The 22217-nt window shown below is 40.2% G+C and overlaps 1 protein-coding gene across 1 annotated transcript in view; it reads right to left on the bottom strand.

Moving 5' to 3' along the window:
• RRN3 (RRN3 homolog, RNA polymerase I transcription factor) overlaps positions 1-22217 on the bottom strand; it is a 29957-nt gene that overhangs the window by 5742 nt on the left and 1998 nt on the right. The window contains exons 3-15 of the mRNA XM_055340856.1: positions 20867-20923; positions 16618-16707; positions 16382-16511; positions 15513-15572; positions 15080-15143; positions 13242-13311; positions 10566-10664; positions 8219-8311; positions 6798-6936; positions 5337-5467; positions 4197-4327; positions 3065-3249; positions 966-1074 (exon numbers count right to left, since the gene is read on the bottom strand). Coding sequence (XP_055196831.1) covers positions 966-1074; positions 3065-3249; positions 4197-4327; positions 5337-5467; positions 6798-6936; positions 8219-8311; positions 10566-10664; positions 13242-13311; positions 15080-15143; positions 15513-15572; positions 16382-16511; positions 16618-16707; positions 20867-20923 — 1358 coding nt within the window. The remainder of the gene's footprint in view (positions 1-965; positions 1075-3064; positions 3250-4196; positions 4328-5336; positions 5468-6797; positions 6937-8218; positions 8312-10565; positions 10665-13241; positions 13312-15079; positions 15144-15512; positions 15573-16381; positions 16512-16617; positions 16708-20866; positions 20924-22217) is intronic.

The following is a 22217-nucleotide window of genomic DNA, read 5'->3' as shown; positions in this document are numbered from 1 at the left end:
AGGGAGAAGCAGGCTCCATGCTGAGCCTGATGCAGGACTTGATCCCAGGACTCCAGGATCAGGCCTTGAGCCAAAGGCAGATGCACCTAACCACTGAGCCACCCAGGTGTCCCTACCTTCCTGGTTTTAAGCAGGGCTTACCACTACAGTCCTCACACGGTGAGGACAGTGAGCTGGGTGTGATACCCGTCCAGGTGTGCAGGGACACAGCACCTACTCTGCACGGCCTGGAGTCATGGGCCTGACTGGACAGCCCCTGTAAGAGCCTGTCTCCTACTGGCGTAACCCTCTCACATCCCGTCTGTTTATCATCCTAATGAATATCTTTGTAAAAATCATAAAAAAACAAAAGCTTAACTGCAATGTTTCCTGCAAGTACATGCTTACTGGTTTGTTTGTTTTTTTAATTTTATTTTTATTTTATGATAGTCACAGAGAGAGAGAGGCAGAGACACAGGCAGAGGGAGAAGCAGGCTCCATGCACCGGGAGCCCGATATGGGACTTGATCCCGGGTCTCCAGGATCGCGCCCTGGGCCAAAGGCAGGCGCCAAACCGCTGCGCCACCCAGGGATCCCTGCTTACTGGTTTTTAAATGTTTTATGGTTATTAATTTTACTGAATAATTTCATAGAAATTTAGGGGAATTGCACAATACTGACACTAACATAAATATATATATATATATATATATATATATATATATATATATACACACACACACATATATTTTTTAAAGATTTTATATTTTTTATTTATTCATGAGAGACACAGAGTAGAAGAAAGAGAGGCAGAGACACAGGCAGAGGAGAAGCAGGCTCCGTGCAGGGAGCCCGATGTGGGACTCGATCCCGGGTCTCCAGGATCACGCCCTGGGCTGCAGGCAGCGCTAAACCGCTGCGCCACCGGGGCTGCCCCATAAATATATTTTTAAATAGTTTCCCCCCGTAAAGTAAAAATAACTTACCTTGTGATTGCAGCAAAAAAGTTAACTACCGAAGGCAGACAAATCTTCAGGGGATTCAGCTGACTCATCACTATACGTTCAAAATTTAGACTTTGAAGGTATCTCAAACCTTTGATTAAAAAACAAAACACTTTATTAAAAGTACAAACATAACAGTCTAAGTATCTTTAAGCAGCACGGATTATCTCACACATCAAAAAAAAATTCACAAAGTTATTTGCAGAAATGCTTTAAATAATTGAGGTCCATGTAGTCACACAATGCAGAGCCCCACAGAATGTCACCAGGCTTAATCACACCTCCTTACGATGAAGTCAACTTTTCTAAAGAAAACAGCGTATTCTTTCAAAGACAGAGGAAGTAAGCACACATCTGTAGTGAGCAATGAACTTCTGTGACAATTTGGAAGTTGGGTACTTGTAAGCTCACCATATCCTGAGTTTAGAGGGTGGGAGGAAAACCACGTGATTTGATTTCAGTTAATCATGAAATCAATACGAAGCTGAGGCAACACTCAGTGTCCATTCCCAAGAGGTAGTGACTATACAATTTGGAGTTTCTCCTTCCTTACTTCCACAAACAGATACATATACCAATCTGACAAGAGCAAACAAACAGCAAGACCTGAATGTCTGAAATTATTAGTGAAGTTGAGCAAATTATTCAAGTGTGCAATAGCTGTTCATTTACCAGTTGTGTTTTTTTCACAAGGAAACTACAGAGGTAGAAGTAAAAATTAGATAGCTACCACTCTCCTGGAACAAGTAAACATAGTTCTCTCCTATATTAGTAAAAGAAAGCACGCTTATTTTTAAAGGCAAGCAAGCCAATCTATGCTTAAGTACATTTTTCTTAGGAGATTCTTTAATGTATTTTTTTTAAGTTTTATTTAAGTAATTTCTACACCTAACATGGGGTTTGAATTCATGACCCAGAGATCCAGAGTCCCGTGTTCTTCTAAGCCAGCCAGACACCCCATCTTTGATGTATATTCTGATAAAAATAACTAAAAATGTCATGGCTTTCAAGAACTACATCCTGTTTAACCAAGACTCTTACCATTTTTTAAAATTTAAATTCAATTTGTCAACCTATCTTACCATTTATTTACACACACAAAAAAAATAGGAGATACTTTGCTTACGTTGCGCTAAAACCTTGTCCTCCTGATTTATACAACTAGTCCTTATCTTTTTAAAAGTAACAGGATATAAGTAAATACATACAATCAACACATACAAGTTCAATTTCAGAGCTGTTGTTCTCACCTCTTAAGGCAGCTGTGCCCTCGAGGGGGACATGTGGCAGTGTCTGAGAATTTGAGTTGTCACAACAGAGTTGGTGGGGGGAGGGGGGCCTAATGCTACCAGCATTTAGCGGGTAGAGTGCCAACCATCATAGAATGCCCAGGACGGCCCCCACAACTAGAGAACCAGCCCCAAATGTCAGAGCTTGAGAACATTTGGTTTAGAGGAAACAGCTTATTAAACCATTTGAATTATTCATGCAAATAAATAAAACCATTTAAGTTGACTTAATGCTATTCTTGTCACACTAACCTGATAAACAAGCTTCATCTGGTAGATTTAAATTATATACACAACCCTCAGAAATTAGCAAAACTGAAGATTAATGCTTAAGTCCTTAGATGAAGCAGAGTAACTGTTAGGACCCCAAGCTTTAGAATCATACCCATCTGGTTTTATTCTCTAATCCTGCCAATCAATATCCTGTGTGTGCCTAGGCCCCACAAGGGGGAATGATGCCCACTCTTCAGGGGCCATCCCGAGGACAGCAGGGAGCACTGTGCCAGGCCTCGCCTCTAAGAACAACATCTTCACGGTTCACAAGTACTCTAGATGCCACCCTCTAAAATGGAGTGCTCAACCTCAAGTCCATCCTCTGCTCCAGAGGGGCTACAAAGGGCTTTAGGAGCTCAAGGGCTGCTGGAAAATAAGGGTCAAAGTCTGAATGCATGGACATTATTCTGACTCCAGAGTTTTCACGAAATTCTCAAAAAAGTAACAACTCTCCCTTCTAAAGAGTGACTGGCATCCCAGGAAAATCCAGTTCACATCTGTCAATCCCACATCACTGACCTTCTTTCAGGTTTCCACTTAATAGCTGCTTGTGTCTGAAAACAAAAGTGTAGAACACAGCCTGGCAAGCTGAGTAAAAGGGTCCGTGGAGCGCAACGTCACAAAATGCCTTTGCTCCTGAATCCTGGTTGTTAAGGTAGATGTGCAGCCAGTTAACCAAAAGATCTAGGCATGATTTTACAGTACTAGGGAAAAAAAAATTCAAGTCAACTTCACTTGCTTCATAAAAAAACAACAGTGACGTAAAAGCACACCAATTGCCTCTCACTACAAAGTCAGTCTATAAGATTCTTGATCTATTTATTACCCATGAGCACAGAGATGCAATCAAAGGAAGGAAAAGTATGGGCAGAAGGGAAGACAGCTTTTCAATTGTAAGGTAGAGTGCACAGACCTTCTAAGAAAAACAGGCCCCTAATGATGCCTGAGGTCCCAAGGGATGGACAAGTGCCTCCTTATCAACTCAGAAGGACTTCTCCAACAGGCTCCCTGATCTCTCAGAGGAATAGGCACAGAAAAAGGCACATTTAGCAATATCTCACAAGGAAGAGATAGTCCAATTGAGTTCATCATTCTCTACGGGATTCTGATGAAGTTCTGTGGCCATAAGTTAGGGCAGCATGGACAGATGGCTTTTAGTTGTTGGGGAAGGGTGTATAACAGCATCCTTGCCCAAACACATCTTCACAGATCACTGGAAGAAGTAGGCCCAGAGCTGGCCTCCTAAATAGATCTATTACTTTTAAAACGGTTTTTTTTCTTCAGCTTTAACAGATACAACTGATTTGTAATGCAAATGAAAAATGACAAACCTATAATAAGAATCAAAACAGTATACAGCACTGTAAAATAATCCATGAAGACAAATGAGTCTTCACATTTAAGTGTAACCATCCAAAACAGATGACACAAGCTTTCTATCTAAGGTTTTATATCTAAAGGAGACATTTTATTCTGAAATTGCCTTGTGGAAATGTAAACATCTTGCCTAGAGTGGGGGAACAGATTTTTTCACTTTAAAGGTAGACCAAAAAAAAAAAAAATTAAAGCAGGTATTTCTCTGACTTAAGACAATGCCATAATCTTTTTAAAGCATGACATGAAAAAGCACTTGGAAAATTAGGTTACTTACATAAGAGGAATAAATTTAGCTCTTGCCAAAAAGCTTCCAATATAATTTCCAGCAGCTTGCCTGATGATGGCAGGATTATTTGGATCCTGCAATTTTTTCCAGAGATGTTCCAAAAATGCTTCTGCGAATCCCTATAAAAAGAAAAGGTACTGCTCCAATCTTTTTTAATGTTGAAGAAATCTCTGGCTATCAGAATTCTAAGATTGTAACTCAGCAATAGGGAAAAGTGCTAGATAAAGAATATATGCAATTCTCACAGTTCTTCCATTTTACAACACTGTAAGATACTAGTATTAAAAATAAAGTGTTCCCCAGCCTTAAATAAGTTCCTAAAATGAGGTGGACTTCAGATTCAACCCTACAGATTTCGTAGGGTCAGTGACAGGGCTTTGGAATCCACCTGTTTTAAAAGCTCCACAGGTGATTCTGACAATTAGCCCAAAATGGAAACCAGGGATAACCCATACTCACATGGGAACCTTGCAGCAGTGCTGTCAAGAGTGCCAAGTACTCTCGCAGTTTCTGACTGCACATGTTGAACTTACCCAGAAAGAGAGACACAGATTAAAGTGGGGTGTTTTACTAATTATGTCAATCACGGAAAAAAAGACTAATTAATGCTTCTCTTTCACAATGGGCACAATCTCCACTTCTCCCAAGTAGCTCTTTGCAAGAGCTACAAAAACATACTTGAGAGCAAAAGATGAATACTCTCCTGACTATTCCAGGAAACTATAAACAGTAGCAAAGGAAGTCTTCCATAGTTCCTCTTTTTTTTCCCCCAAAACAAAAAGCCAAAGGCTAAAGTTTTAAAATTCTGGATTGAGAAGATATTTTGGGCCAGTTAGGATCAACTGAGAGAGAATGAAGGACATAAACATAAATACCTCCTGGGATTTTAACAGTGAAGGCTCCAACGAAAGGCCAAGGCACCACCTAGTGGGCCAAATGCAGAATGGCACTCTCAGAGCACTTGGCCTAGAACATGCTATCTTATTACAGACACCAATAAAACAAGCTCAAGAAAAAAAGAAATATTCACCTCGTGTCTCCCTTCCCTTTTCCCTCTTGCCCTCAGTTTTTAAGGCAAAATCATAGGCAAGAATAAAATAAGCAAGACAATGCTGACATAGTACTCACCAATTTAAAGCTGCAGAGGTAAAACATGAAAAACTGGACATGGCAGGAGGCGTGGGTGGGCAATAGGAGTTTGTCGAAGATGGTTATGAGATCTCGATATAAATCCTTCGTTTTGTTGTTATCTACCTTGCCTAGAGAGAAGTTTTGGCATTTCAGCTTCACACAATTCTTTTAAGCTGCCATTTTCATTACCAAATTTCAAAAAATAAAGTACCACTCAGAAACATTATCCATTAGGCTGTGATTCTAACAAAATGCCATTTTTATTTTGCACAGAATTTTCCTTTCTAACTGTAATAATCCAGCACTGACGATGAAGCAGGCTCTCATCTCACACTGCTGTGATGCCATAAAAAGGAAACCCTTATAAAGGGCAATTTTACTATTTGTGTGCCAGAAGCCCTTTGATCCACTAATTCTACTGCTAGGGATTTATCACATTGAGATAACTGGACACAGATATACAAGGATGTTCACTATACGTTTATAATGGCAAAAAAGGGGGGGGGGCGGATAAAAGAGACAGTTAAATCCACACAGTCAATAATCAATAACCACCTAGAAGGACAGCGAATGGTCTGAGAAAATGTTCACAGCAGATGGAAAGGGCAGTGATGAATCACTGTGTACAGCATGCCCTCCAAATGCACTCTCCCAAAATACACATACACACAAATACACTAGAAAAACACACTCCCAAATATACACGTTAATAGAAGAGAAAAACCTCTATCAAGATACTAACGAACCTCTATGAAGATACTAACGATGGTTCTCTGAACAGTACAAATGCATTTAAATATATTTAAATTGTCTTTTTTAATCCTTTCCTGTAGTTCCCAAATTTTCTCCACCAACTGTACTATTTTTATAACAAAAAAAAATTAAAATAATACAGCCAACTCAGATTCAACTCCTATTATTCTGAGTGGCTATCATTCTTAAATCTTCGCCACATGAATGGAGAATCCTGTTTTCATGGCAAATCCTCTAGACAAAAAGTTCCAGGATAGCAAGAAGCACCCTGATGTGTTCATGGTGGTACCGACACCTGGCACAACATAGCACAAGACCTCCACACCCAATCCCTAGCACCAGGCACCATATACCAAAGTGCAGTGCACTCTCAGATGTCTTAAACAACTCAAGTGTGATTTGATCTCCACCTAAAAATAACCAAACTCCATACATAATTCTTGCCTATGACAGTGAAACGATTAGGGGCTTTGAAGACAAATACAGCTGAGCCTGAATCCAGTCCCACACTCTAAAGCTGTGTCACACTGGCAAGTAACCTGACCTCTCGAAACCCTCATACTCAAAACAGTGATTTTTATGCGATTTCTAGGAGTACAGGTAACGTGAAAACATATGAACAGGTAACATATGAAAAACATCCCCACACAGCCAGGGGCGTTGCTGTTTTCAACAGTAGCTACTGTGACGATTACGGGTCATTACCATCTACGTAGCAGACATCCTTAATGTAGGACAGAAGCAATGACAGCAAGATGTCCAGGCGCTCGGCTACAGGATGTACCATGTGATCGAGCCTTTGTTGGTCAGCCTTTGTGTCACGTTCAGTGTCTTCATCCTCATCCTTTGAAAATAAAGGAAAAACTGACGTTAAACTCTGTAGTAAAACCAGGTAAGTGGGAAATTCTCAGAAGTGATTATAAAACAGGGGGTGCCTGATTGAGCATCTGCCTTTGGTTCAGGTCATGATCCGGGGATCCTGGGACCGAGTCCCACATCAGGTTCCCTGCATGGAGCCTGCTTCTCCCGATGCCTATGTCTCTGCCTCTCTCTGTTTCTCATGAGTAAATAAATTTTTTTTTAAATCTTAATAAAAAGGGCAGCCCGGGTGGCTCAGCAGTTTAGCGCCACCTTCAGCCCAGGTTGTGATCCTGGAGACCCGGGATCGTCTGGCTCCCTGCATGGAGCCTGCTTCTCCCTCTGCTTGTGTCTCTGCCTCTCTCTCTCATGCTGTGTCTCTCATGAATAAATAAATAAAATCGTTAAAAAAAAAAAGATTTTAAAAATCTTAATTAAAAAAGGAAAGATAAAACAAAGAAGACACAGAACCCCTCTAGGGAGGGGCTCCCCACCAGAGGTGTGACTTGGAACCAATTTTACTCAAAATAAAAGCAGATTCCGAACCCAGCCAGATTCTCCTGTAGAAGGCCCACCTGAAGCAAGGCCACACCAACATCATAGCTTTCCCCAGCTCCTGGAACTCATTGTGCAGGGTGCTGCTAGTGCCAGGTCTCTTCCCAGGACAGGGCACCCTTGCACCAGGTGCTGTGAGCACTGGTTTTCCAGAGAACTGCCCTTGTACTCCCTTCTTGCCCTCCCCAGCTGAAAGGACGAGGTGGCAAGGGGTCACAGGAGGCTGTCTCTCTGGCTTCAAGCTGGGACCTAGGGTCATCGTGCTGCAGCTGTTTTCCAACTGAGGGCAAACTCTCGCTTAGTTCCTTCTTCTGCCCTTTCCTGCTTCTTCACGCCTTCTCAGGCCCTCCTACGGTGAGCCCGCCCCAGGCAGAGTAGTACTGCATTATGGCAAAGAAATCACATCGCCTTCCCATTTATCACTCCTTCATAAGCAGTATGTGGTTTACCAAACAAAAACAAAAACAAAAACAAAAAAGCAAGCACAAACAGAGGAATAAAAATGAAACCTACTTCACCACAACCCACACTTACAGCCCTGGAAATAAATGAACTCTACTGGACAGTAAGCATCGTGACAGCAGCTGCTCACTTAAACATCACTTTCAAGTCTGCTGTACTACTGTTTTAATCTAAAGCCTCGAAGTTAGCCACCCTCTCCCCACCCTCTGGAATTACGAACTGCGCATGGGTGCTCATTATTAAATGCTGACCATATTGAAGAGTCCTTCTGTGGCATCTGGCCCACTACCAGTCTGAATGGCTGCTTCTTCAGCATCCTCAATATCCTGCCGGGATGCATTCACCTACATTATAACAAAAGGGGAAAAAAAAAAGAATAAAAGCTTTGAAAATACAACTATTTTGGGGTACCTGGGTGGCTCAGTCTAGCAGCTGACTCCTGATTCTGGCTGAAGTCATCTCAGGGTCATGAGATCAAACCCACACTGGGCTCTGCAATGGGCATGGAACCTGCTTGAGATTCTCTCCCTCTGCCCACGCCCCTGCTTGCTCACTTGCTCGCTTGCTCTCCCTTTAAAAAAAATACAACTATCCTATTCAGGGACTGGAAATTTATCTGATATGCTTACTTGAAAGGAGTCCACAGAAGTACCCTTTCTGGCACTATAACTCAATATACAACTATGGTGCAGACTTACAAACTGGTCTGGATCATGAAAGAATTTCTGAGACTACAAATCAAACCCCTTTCACTACATACTTCCATAAAATCATTATGAAATGCAGTATGCTGGTCAAAAAAATCAGCTTCAACAAATTCAGTGTTCATTCTAACTCTCACCATGCACAGCACTCACATACGTGTTGTATAAGAAGCATATCATCAATCCACCCAGCAGGAAAATGACAAGATGCAAGTCAAATTTCAACTACTGAATATTCATTTTGGTATATAACCCTTCAGATATCTCAGTTAACACACATTCAAATCATGCCTTTTTGGGGACGCCTGGGTGGCTCAGTGGTTGAGCATCTGCCCTTGGCTGAGGGTGTAATCCTCAAGTCCCGGGATCGAGTCCCACATCGAGCTCCCTGCATGGAGCCTGCTTCTCCCTCTGCCTAGCCTTCTCCTTCTCCCTGTGTCTCATGAATAAATAAAGAAAATCTTTAAAACAAAAAACACAAAAGAAAAAATCATGCCTTTTTTCCTACTTATATGTAACCCTTCTTTCTAAATGCATTCTAAACTGTTCCATATAGGACGCCTGGGTGGCTCAGCAGTTAAGCATCTGCTTTGGGCTCGGGGCATGATCCTGGAGTCCCAGGATCAAGTCCTACATCGGGCTCCCTGCATGGAGCCTGCTTCTCCCTCTGCCGGTGTCTCTGCCTCTCTCTGTCTCTTGTGAATAAATAAAATCCTTAAAAAAAACAAAAAACAAAAAAACCGTTCCCTAAGTATGTATACCATGGGAAGACTTCAGAGATTACATATGCAACTGCCAGACAGGCTTTCCTCCCAGTGAGTAATGAGCCAGCTTGCCCACCCTCCAGACCTTCCCAGACCTGCCCTGTGGTTACCTTGTCCTCCCCACAGCACCACTGCTCTCCTCCATCACTCATCTTCTGTCCACAGACCTTAAGTTGCCCCAACCCTAAAGCACGACCCTCAGCCCTGCTCCAGCCCCACCTACATCCTCACCAAAGCCCCCAACAGCCCCACGTGCCAACCATGCACACTCTCCCCTGAAACGCAGCTTCCCCCTCCAGGGCACAGCAGCAGACTACCTCCTAATCACCAAATCCAAGGACGTGACTTTTGCTCTGCTCATCCTCCTTCAAAATGTCAACAATAGCTCACACTAACAACCGAACCCTTCCTTCTTCCAGATCCTCTGTAGGTATCCATACTTGCTTTCCCTCCCACTTCCCATCACATCTTCTCTCTCCTGCCCTAAGCAGCATCACTGCACAGGTGTGCTCTTCTTCCCTACCTGAAGCTACCACTGCTTGCTGAGGATTTTCCATCTGGCTCCCCACCTGCAACCCAATCAATCCAAAACAGAACTCTTCCTCTCTCAGCCTCCTCCTGACTTTTCTCCCTATGGCCGACACCAACTCTATTCCCCAGAAAGCTACCTCTCTCTTACCCTCTACTACTCCACTTCCAATCCAGTCAAAAGGACCATTCGCCTTTCTTCCCCCATGTCACTAGAATCCACCACTTTCCTTCATTCCCACTGCAGGCCTCTTTAAAAAGTGTATAAAGAATTCAACATCACTTCCTTAGGATTGTCTTCTTGACCTCTTCACAAGACATGTTTTCCAGAACATAACTATGCATGAGTTCCATTCATAGCATTTACATACACAAAAGTATTTTCACATTTATGTGACCATCTAATTAATCAATGTCTTGTTCCCCAACCATGAGACATCAGACTGTCTATAACTAACAGGACATCCATCAAATTCAAGAAATGTTCAAAGAAATCAATCAAAGGTAGATATGTGGATTCTTCCCCATTACTGCTACTATTTCACATACTATATATTTTATAAATGGAAATCAATGAGGAAAACAAATTATCAAATACTTACATCCAACTTGAGTAGCTTCTCGATCACAAGCTCCAAAATTTCATGCCTTAAGTTTGGAAAATATACACTAATCCTTAGTAAGTTATGAACATAACATTCCTAAAACATAAAGAGACAAAACATTTCAACAAAGGATGAACGTTTCATAATGATGTAGAGAAAACATCATACACTCTTTAGTTCAAAATAAACAGAAAAAAATCGACTATCCAGGAACACAGAAACTATACTATTTCTCCAATACAACATTCAGTATAATTAATCTAATTACCCCCAGTAAATTAAATTTGCTGGGGGGTAGGGTTGGTTTTTTTAAGATTTTATTTTTAAGTAATTTCTACATTCAATATGGAGCTCGGACTCAGAACCCTCATATACAATTCATCCATCTAAAGTGTACCAGTTCAACAGTTTTTATTACATTCAGAATTGTGCAACCTCACCATAACCAACTTTATAACACTTTCATCACCCTAAAAAGGAATTTTGTATATTTTAGTAACGTACCTCCCCCTAGCCCTAAGTAACCACTGATCTACTTTCTAAGGATTTGCCTATTCTAGACTTGTCATGTAAATGGAATCTTATACTACGTGGCGTTTTAGCATGTTTTCAAGGTTCACTGTTTGTAGCAAGTAAACTATCCCGTTTAATAACCATATAATATCCATTGTGTGTGTGTGTGTGTGTGTGTCTGTGTGTGTGTGGATACATGTTGTTTATTCACTGGCCCCATAAACATTTGTTTGTTCCTATATTTTGGCTGTCACGAATAATGCTGCTTCTGAATATTTGTGTAAAGTATTGTGTAGACATACATTTTCTGCTGGATAGACACCTAGCAGTGGAAATGCTAAGTCGTATGGCAATTCTATGTTTAATCTTTCTGAAGAACTGTCAAGGCTTCCGAAGCAGTTCCACCACCTACTATATACATTCTCACCAGTAATACGAGGGTTCTGACTTCTCTACTTCTCACCCCTACTTGTTACTATCTGAGCACAGCCATCAAAGTTGGTATGAAGTGGGATCGTATGGTTTTGTCTTGCGTTCCCTCAATGGCTAGTAATGTTGAGCTTTGTCATGTGCTCACTGACCATATATGTATCACTTTTGGAAAAAAAAACCTTTCAGATCATTTGCCCATTTTTACATTGGGTTATTTGCCTTTTTATTATCAAGATGTTAAAGAGTGCTTCACATATTCTAGATATGCTCCTTCCAATGCATGTCTTACAAGTATCTTCTCCCACTGTTTGGGTTGTCTCTTCATTCTCTCAAAGGTGTCCAATAAAGCTGAGCTGTTTAATTTTAAAGAAGTTGAACTTGTCTAGTTTTCTGTGGCTCCTGTGCTTCAGGCATCCTATCTGGAAATTATTGCCTAATCCCAGGTCAAAAAATGCTCTCCTATGTGTTCTTCAAAGAGCTTCTTTTCAGCTTACATTTAGGTCTTCCATCCACTTTGAGTTCATTTTTGTTTGGGGAAGCGGGGACTGCTTCATTCTTTACATGTAGATTTCCATTTGTCCCACAACCATTTATGGAAAGACTGTTCTCTGTCCCAATAGATTATCTTGTACAACTGGCATTTGTATACTGAATCTTATAGTCTATAACCACGTTGAACTCATTTTAGTTCTAATAGTGTTTTTGAGGATTCCTCAGGATTTTTCTAAATGTAAATACAGGCATTTTTACTTCTTCCTTTCCAATCTGGATGCCTTTTCCTCTTCCTGCCTGCCCTTGCTAGAACCTCTAGGACAACACTGAATAAAAGCGGCAAAAGCAGACATCCTTGTTCTGTTCCTTATCTTAGAGGAAAGCCCTTAGTCATTCACCATTGAGTAGTATGTTACCTGTTGAGTTTTTCATAGGTGCCCTCTATCAGGTTGAAAAAGTTCCCTTATGTTTGTCATGAAAGGGTTTTAGTGTTTGTCAAATGTTTTTCTGCATCTGTTGAAATGATTGTGTGGTTTCTGTCATCCATTGTACTGATGTGGTGTATTATATCAACTGATTTTAACAGGTATTAAATGTATCTATGCATTCCTAGAATAAATCTCACTTCGTCATGGCACACAACTCTTTTCATGTTGCTAAATGCAGTTTTCTAGTGGGTTGTTGATTTTTATATCTATAAGAGAGACAAGATTTATAATATTCCATGTGAAGCAGACTATCACAAGCATTAGCAAAATCTTACTAACTCTGTATTTAACACTTACAAGACCTTATTTAGGAAAAAATAAGCTATGCTTAAAAAGAAACCACTACTCATTACTGAAAACCACAGATCTAAATATTATACAAAAACTTAAGAATTCATCCATACGTTATGTTCAAGTAGGGCATGTTTACAATTGGTAATACATATACTATTACCTTCTTGTAATTTTTATCTGTATATTCATTAAGCTTATTCAGATATTTCTGAAATGAATTCTGCCCTTGATTTGTATAACAGAAAAAGGCACTGACATCCTTAGTGAGGCAAAGGCACTTTGCCTTCCTTAGTGAGGAAAAGGCACTCACATCCTTAGTGAGTTCCTAAGAAAGGAATCTGAGTCAAATTCTTTCTCTTGAGTTTAATCTAGAAAACAATTGCAAAGACAGATGTAACATCACCTAAAACTAAACCAAAATTTCCATTATTTTCCCCATGAAAAGATTTCTTACCAATGTTCTCTCTGATTTTCGAACAAACGGAAATTTTTCCACCAGTATTGGCATAAGAAACCATGGTGTCCTATTTAAAAAAATAAAATAAAATAAAATCAACTAATCCATGTTAATTGGAGTTTCTTGGAAAGTGACATTTCCATTTTAAGAGCAAATACGGATGTAAGAGACAAATGGTAACTAACTACTTCAAATAACCAGAACTTAAACACATGGCTTCAGAGAAAATCTACAATAACTTGGGGAGACCTAACCCCCTATTAACCTTATTATCAATAGCAAATTAAAGGGCAATTCTTTTTTCTACATAAGTGACAAAACTTCAGTTTAAAATCTAAATGTTTTCCAATGTTGTGCACATACATTATTTTAAAAAGGAGAAAAAAGTAACAATTTGGTATTTTTTTAAGTTAGCAAATAAACTTAGAGAAGGAACTTCAATCAAGTTCACCCCTCCAAAAGAAATCCATGCTTTTCTTAAAAATCTATGCTTTTCTGTAACTTTTTAAAAATTCAAATATGGGGCGCCTGGGTGCTCAGTTGGTTAAGCAACTGATTCTTGATTTCAGCTCAGGTCACAATCTCAGGGTCATGGGATGGAGTCCCACATCAGGCTCTACACGCTGCAGGCAATCTGCATGAGATTCTCTCTCTCCCCCTACTCAGGGGGAGTATATAAAATAAATCTTTTTTTTAATATAAATATTTTATTTATTTATTCATGAGAGACAGAGACATAGGCAGAGGGAGAAGCAGGCTTCCTGTGGAGAGCCTGACAATGGGACTGGATCCCAGGACCCTGATCTGAGTGAAAGGCAGAGGCTCAACCACTGAGCCACTCAAGTGGCCCCCCAAAATAAATCCTTTTTTTTTTTTTTAAAGATTTTACTTATTCATTCAGGAGAGACACAGAGAGAGAGGGAGAGACACAGACATGGAGAAGCAGGCTCCACGCAGGGAGCCCGATATGGGACCCAATCTTGGGACTGGGATCACACCCTGAGCCAAAGGCAGATGCTCAACCTCTAAGCCACCCAGGCATCCCTAAAATAAATCTTTAAGAAAAAAATTTCAAATGTAATCCACATACAGTATTTGAACTGCAGTTTTCATTTATATGGCATGACACAAGCTTAAATGAAAATTTTTGGATATCATATCTTGTAGAAGGCAAAAGCAAAATTCTAACCACAATACAAAATGTGGAAGAAAATTTGCACACAAGCTTTAAGCAACAATTTAAATAATTTTAATCAAGTTATTAATTCTTAAATTTTTAAAAAATTTTATTTATTTATTCATGAGAGACACACAGAGAGAGAGAGAGGCAGAGACCATGCAGGGAGCCTGATGTGGGACTCCATCCCAGGACTCCAGGAACATGCCCTGGGCCAAAGGCAGGCGCTAAACCGTATACCCACCCAGGCATCCCAATTTTTAAATAAAAGACAACGGAGAGAACTAAAACGCCATCATGTAGAATGTGGTTGTTCTATCAACAAGTTACAAAAACATGTAGAATATGGGACGTCTGGGTGGCTCAGAGGTTAAGCGTCTGCCTTTGGAACAGGGCATGATCCTGGAGTCCCAGGATCAAGTCCCACATCAGGCTCCCTGCGTGGAGCAGGATCTCCCCCTGCCTATGTCTCGTTCTCTCTCTCTCTCTCTCTCTCTCATGAATAAATAAAATCTTAAAAAAAGGAAAAATAAAAACCAACATGTAGAATACAACTTGAGTTTTGATGCTGTGAACATAATAATTTCCTACTAATTGATTATAATTTTCTTGAGACTTAAAGACCATGATTCAAAATAAGCAACAAAAGGATACTCACGATGGGACATATCTTGCTATTATTTGCAAGGCTCTGTGACATGTGTCAAAATTGGCAGGAAGATCTACAATGAGAAAACTAAGTATGAGCATAAAAATAAAATTGGAAACTGAAAAATTATGTATTTAAAGCTAAAAACACCCACTAAACATAACTGAATCATTTATTAGCAACAAATTAAACTTAACATTTTTCTCCAGAGCCAACTATCAAAGGAGACTAAATGATCAATTACATAAGTAATGCATCAAAGGCAGCTGATTACATGTTAATGCTAAATGTAACAAAAAGATTCCATCAAAGGTTGCCATCTGTCACAGTCTACCTATAAGAATAAATCCTGGCATTGCCCTATATTTTATCATTCAATATGCATTCTCTCAGACACAGGAAGCATCCCTTTGTACTTTCTTCTATTTCTCTTTATACTTACTATCATCTTCATCATCAGAGTCGGAAACATCTACGTCACCTTCCTTAATTACCACCCGGGCTTTTGAGGGAAAAACAAGATATGTTATTCTTTTTGTCACCAATCTAAACAATCGACTGCTACACAAAAAAGAGATTTTCCATTGTCCAAACATAGTACAATGACTGAATTTGCAGGTTAAAAACAAAACAAAACCTCAAATAACTTTAAATATAAAAATCACTGATTTTAATATTTCATGAAAATCTCACTAAAGCGAATTATAACCCTAAAAAAAAAAATCACAGTAACAAATCTAGATGCTTCCACAGAAATTATAAGGAATAGATATGTACCTAAACTGTTGCCAATATGCATCTCAGAATTTTCCTTGTTGGCACAATCCCCTCACTGTTCCTAGAAAGTACGCTTTATTTTAATAAAGAGGTATTCCTTTTTTAAAAGATTTTATTTTTTTACTCATGAGAGACACAGAGAAAGAGAGAGATACAGAGACAGAGGCAGAGGGAGAAGCAGACTCCATACAGGGAACCTGATGTGGGACTCGACCCCAGGTTTCCAGAATCAGGCTCTGGGCTGAAGGCAGCGCTAAACCACTGAGCCACCAGCTGCCCAATTAAGAGGTATTTAAAGCAACACCTGGGTGGCTCAGTGGTTGAGCGTCTGTCTTGGGCTGAGGTTGTGATCCCAGGGTCCTGGGATCAAGTCCCACATCAGGCTCCCCACAGGGAGCCTCCTTCTCCCTCTCCCTGTGTCTCTGCCTCTTTCTCTGTGTATCTCATGAATAAATAAAATCTTTTTAAAAAATAAAAATAAAATACAGAGATTTAAAAAATGAAAAAGCAAAAAAAAAGCAAAGAACCACTTACGAGGTACAAAATAAGAAACAATCATGCTGAGACATGGTCTAAGGAAGACAGTCTGTGCTGATACAAGATTACCAAGAAAAGCCAAATACTCCTCCACCACTGTCTGACTTCTATTCAACCACTGCAATCTCTAGAGGTGGGAGGAAGAGAAACATAAAAGAAACATTTTACTGATACAATATGTTCTGTTTTCAAAGTACTGAAGCACATACCAGTGAAATAAATGGTAAACTTACCAATAAAATACTAATAAGCTGCTCAAAGTCCTTAGTTAAGTACATGATGGAAGAACGGAATTCTAACAGCCAGTTTATCATCTGGTCATCCTTAAGACAAACAAAGAAAAGTGCTTTCAAAATCACAAATCCTCTACATTAACTGAAAAGGTGATACCTATAGTGCACCAAGCACCTACCAGTAATATTTAAATTAGGAGAAAAAACTTACAAACTTACACTGAAGCCACTGGAATGAAAATTTCTTAGTTTGTATTAAAACAGAAGGGTGTTATAATGTTACATTACAACTAGTAATTCAGACATACAGAAAAAAGAATTAAATGTAATACTTCATTCTGATCACTTCCTTTGCCCTAAGTAAGTGGAAATATCTCAAGTGTTGACATGTGACACTTTTTCAAACGCAGGATGGCAGATTCAAATCCCTCTAAGACCACAAGGACTAGGGGATCCCTGGGCGGCGCAGCGGTTTAACGCCTGCCTTTGGCCCGGGGCGTGATCCTGGAGTCCTGGGATCGAGTCCCACGTCAGGCTCCCTGCTCTCCCTCTGCCTGTGTCTCTGCCTCTCTCTCTCTCTCTCTCTCTCTCTCTCTCTCTCTCTCTGTGTGTGTGTGTGTGTGTGTGTCTCTCATGAATAAGTAAATTTAAAAAACCTAAAAAAAAAAAAAAAAAAGACCACAAGGACTAGAGTTACCTCTATTTCCTCTCTATTCATGCTGATGTTGAAACATGTTGATAACATTCAATCTAAGCTAATTAATTAGGGACATCAATACATACAACTTTTTCTCAAAGTAGATCTAAATGTATTAAGATGTGTTATATATACAGGGGTGCCTGGGTGGTTCAGTTAGTTTAGTGTCTGACTCTTAATTCTGGCTCAGGTCATGATCTCAGGGTTGTTGAGATCGAGCCCTACGTCAGACTCAATGCTGAGCATGGAGCCTGCTAAAGATTCTCCCTCTCTCTGCCCTTTCTCTCTGCTCATGCCATGCTCTCTCCCTCTCTCTCTCAAAAAAAAAAAAAAAAAAAAAAAAAAAAAGGTTTTAGTAACTTTTAGTGACATGGGAAAAACTACTGAAAGAAGTCATGTATAAAATATGCTATCAGTTAGGTAAATATATACTGTTTGTAATAACTCACATGTACCTCGTATGTAAGAACAAACTAACCCCCCCTCAATTTGGAAAGAAATGGTTAATGCTAATTAAGACTCAGTAGGGGAAAGGCATATATAAATAAAAGCAATACAATGTTGTACCTATAACAAGGGACTATTAACAGTGTTGTGCTTCCAGTGATAGATTATTACAGACAGTATTGTACCTACGTGAGAGACTACTACCAGCCAGCCTTGTACCTGCAGGTATGGACTACTGATAGGGAGTATTATTTAATGAGAACACAGCAGGTACCAAGTATGATGCTCAATACCACGCATATGCATCTCTTACTAATCCTAACAATGTTGACGATGGAGCTGTTATTCCCATTTTACAACTGAGGAAACTGAGGCTAAGAGCCTGAATGGCTCAACCTGCCCATTTGAGAAGCTAATAAACAACCAGGTTCAAACCTGTCTGAGTCAAAGCCTGTGTTCTTGCAACTCTTCCACAATGCCATGCTCCACACAGAGAAGGAGCCCACTGCCTTTTTCTTCATTCAACCATGACTGCTTGCCATGTGCTGTGACAAATTTCAATGAGATTGACTCTTTCCTGATAAAACCCCAAGTAAGCAGGCAGTAAAATCAAGTAAATCACAACTCATTTGCACTATGGTGCAATTTCATAATGTCCACAATCAGTAAAGGTAGCTTTACTGGTGTCTCACCAAGGCCTGAAGCAGAGAAAACAAGCTAAGTTATGTGCAAATAAAACGGAGTTAACTCTATCCTATCCCTTTTCCACTAAAAAACAGTGCAACAAAATTATAAAGCTACCATGTAAACTCCATTTTTTTAAAGTGAACTAGTCGCAAATGCTGATGCTTTAGTACTGAACCATTATTAGCAAATCACTTGCAACACTTTCTGAACTAACACAGACCCAACTGCTGCAACTGCCGGGGTATGTCAAGACACCACCAAGAAGTGCTGATAAAAAATACAGTGGGGTGCCTGGCTGGCTCAGTCAGTGGGGCATATGACCCTTGATCTCAGGGTCGTTGAGTCTGAGCCCCACGCTGGGCTGTAGAGATTACTTAAAAAAAAAAAAAAAAAAAAATTAAAAACAACAATAACGGAACACAAAGAAAATGGTTCTTTGTACCCACAGAAGAACTGGAGGGCCAGGGAAAGTTTTAAACAGGAAGTTACACTTCTGCTGTCTGTAAACAGACTGGGTGTTCTCTGGGGGCTACATTCTTCACTGAGTAACAAGCATGTATTCAGAAAATCAAAAGTAGTTCAGTTATGGCTGGACTATGTGGGAAGCACATCAACTGATAAATCAGGGAATCAAAGAGGGGCAGAGACAAATTACCGAAGTCCTTGTAGGACAGATTTGTGATTAGGAAGATCCGCTGGAAGGGTGGGGAATAGAGTGAATGAACACCATGTACTTATAGAGAACCAAGGAATGTTCAATTAAAGAGGACACTTCACGGGACGCCTGGGTGGCTCAGTGGTTGAGCGCCTCCCTTCGGCCCAGGGTGTGATCCTGGAGACCCAGATCAAGTTCCATATCTGGCTCCCTGCATGGAGCCTGCTTCTCCCTCTGCCTGTGTCTCTGCTTCTGTCTGTGTCTCTCATGAATAAATAAATAAAATATTAAAAAAAAATAAAAATAAAGCGGCCACTTCGGAGGGGCCTGAGTGGCTCAGTCAGTTAAGTGTCTGCCTTCTGCTTAGGTCATGATCCCGGGGTCCTGGGATCAAGCCCCACATCAGGCTTCCTGCTTAGCAGGAATCTGCTTCTCCCTCTCCTCTGCCCTCTCCCGCTCTCCCTGCTCATGCTCTCTCCCACAACCACTTTCTAATAAATAAAATCCTTTAAAATATAAAAGAAATTTTAAAAAGATACTTCAGCTGGATCTCAAACTTTACTGAATTTTGTCAGTAAAGTAATAATAATAGTAAACACTAATATATTAATTACCATGCCAGGCACTGTCCTAAAATTTTAATACACAATAACTCATTTAATCCTTACAACCACCCCATGAGGTAGGTGCTACCACTGGTTTCCATTTTATAGCGGGGGGTAGTGAGGCTTAGAAATGCAGTATATTTACCCAGTAACAAAGCCAGTAAGGGAGGGAACCCATGTAGCCAGAGCCCATGCTCAAATAGGTAGCAAATAAAGTAGATGCAGAGGACCTCTTGCAGTCACAAAAGGCACATGTAGAAAGATAAAGATCTCTATCATAGTTATCATAGCAGAGGACTCACAGTGGATTTAAACATGTACAGGAAATGAGAAAATACGCACTGTCAGCAGAAACAACAGATAAAAACTACAAAGCCCTTTGTGTCAGGAACTGTCCTAGCACCTCTCATATGTTAACTCACTGGATCCTCTAAAACCTCTAATTTAAAAGCCCACTCTTGTTTTTCAGGTTTTACAAAGACAAAAACAAAAGCAGAGAGGTTAAACAAGTTGCCCAAGATCACACACTGGGAAACAGAGTAAGGATTTGATCTCAGGCAATCTGACTACCATTACCATGGTAATAGACTATTTTTTCCAAAACTGGGAATTAGGAGAAAAAAGGGAAACAAAATTTATTGAGTCGTGACTATGTGACAGGTATATGTCTTAAAAGCTACTTCTCTTGAAACATTTTCAAAAATGCTGAAAAGAGGAGTAGTAGTAGCAGCTTGAAACACAAGTCAATTTGTTTTTGTTTTAGCAGTGGAAAGACATGAGAGCTGCATGCAACACAGACCAAAGAGGTTCCAAAAGGAAAGATGAAGGAGGGATTCTCAACCTGAGCACTACTGACATCTTAGACTTGATGCTTCTTTGCTATGGAAGGCTGCCCTGCACATTGCTGGACATTTAGCAGCACCCATCGTCCACTCACTAGATGCTAGTAGAAGACCTCCCTCCCCAAGATGTGACAACCAAAAATGTCTCCAGTTCATCACCGCATGTGTCCTGGGGGCAAAAGTGTCCCTGATTGAGAGCCACCACATTAAAGTGGGGGATCATACTGAGAGCAAGTTCTTGAGAACAGAATAGGGCCAAAATTGCAAACTCAATCTGTGGCAACAACTTTGCTCATATCAAATGTAAATTAATTACCTTTATGTCTGGATCTGATAGCTGGTTCTTCAACAACTCAAAGTCATTTGTTTCACCCTAAACAAGAATGGGGGGAAAAAAGTAGTTTGCTTCAATTTCCTGTTAAAAAACAAATATCAGGACTTTTTACTATTACAAACGGAACATAACTTTCACAGATCAGGGATCCCTGGGTGGCGCAGCACTTTGGCGCCTGCCTTTGGCCCAGGGCGCGATCCTAGAAACCCGGGATCGAATCCTATGTCGGGCTCCCGGTGCATGGAGCCTGCTTCTCCCTCTGCCTATGTCTCTGCCTCTCTATCTCTGTGTGTGTGTGTGTGTGTGACTATCATAAATAAATAAAAATTTAAAAAAATAAAATAACTCACAGTTCAGTGGTTTGTAAAATTCTAACTACAAAAATTTAAAGACTCATGTGAGTGGAGCTAGGAGGCTTGGAAAAAAAGAAAATGAATACTAACAGGTTGTTCACATCTAGGTATACGTGCCTATAACACCTGAATACAACAGCTGATGACAGAAGAGACCATCCTTTCACATATATGGATTTAAAATGCTTATACATACAAAAAGACATTCATATTTTTCTTCCATCACTGAGATTTAGTAGAATCACTTCTAAACTAACACAAAACCTAACCAAAAAACAAAACAAATCCCTACTGATAGAGTTGGTTTATTGTCCCAAAACAATGCTTAGGTAATTCCTTAAGAAATAAAATGCTCTTGGGGTGCGTGGGTGGCTCAGACAGTTGAGAGTTCGACTCCTGGTTTCAGTTCAGGTCATCATTTCCAGGTTGTGAGATGGAGTCTGCACTCAGTAGGGAGTCTGTCTCCCTCTCCCTTCGCCCCTCCCCCATGTGCTTGCTCTCTAAAAAATGTCTTTAAAAAGGGAAAGAAAATGCTCTGATCTAATGATTTTTTATCCTAGCATTTGATAGTTTTTTAAAGATATTATGCAAATAAAGCATTTGAAGGTCTACAACCTCAGCAAAGAGGCTATTACTAATTTTCAGCTGATAGCATCATACTGTTGTTATTAAATAACTGACTTCAAGATTGACGTCTAGGGATCCCTGGGTGGCTCAGCGGTTTGGCGCCTGCCTTTGGCCCAGGGCGCGATCCTGGAGACCCGGGATCGAGTCCCACGTCGGGCTCCCGGTGCATGGAGCCTGCTTCTCCCTCTGCCTGTGTCTCTGCCTCTCTCTCTCTCTGTGACTATCATAAATAAATAAAAATTTAAAAAAAAAAAAAAAAAAAGATTGACGTCTAAAATTCATTTTACTATGTCTACTGGTGTTTAGTATAAAGGCTACAATTATATCCTAGCCAACAAAAACCAAATCTTCAC

This window comes from Nyctereutes procyonoides, unplaced genomic scaffold, assembly GCF_905146905.1.
Source record: "Nyctereutes procyonoides isolate TBG_1078 unplaced genomic scaffold, NYPRO_anot_genome, whole genome shotgun sequence".
NCBI lineage: Eukaryota > Metazoa > Chordata > Mammalia > Carnivora > Canidae > Nyctereutes > Nyctereutes procyonoides.
Note: the sequence above shows the minus strand (reverse complement) of the source record. Positions and strands in the feature narration are given on the sequence as shown.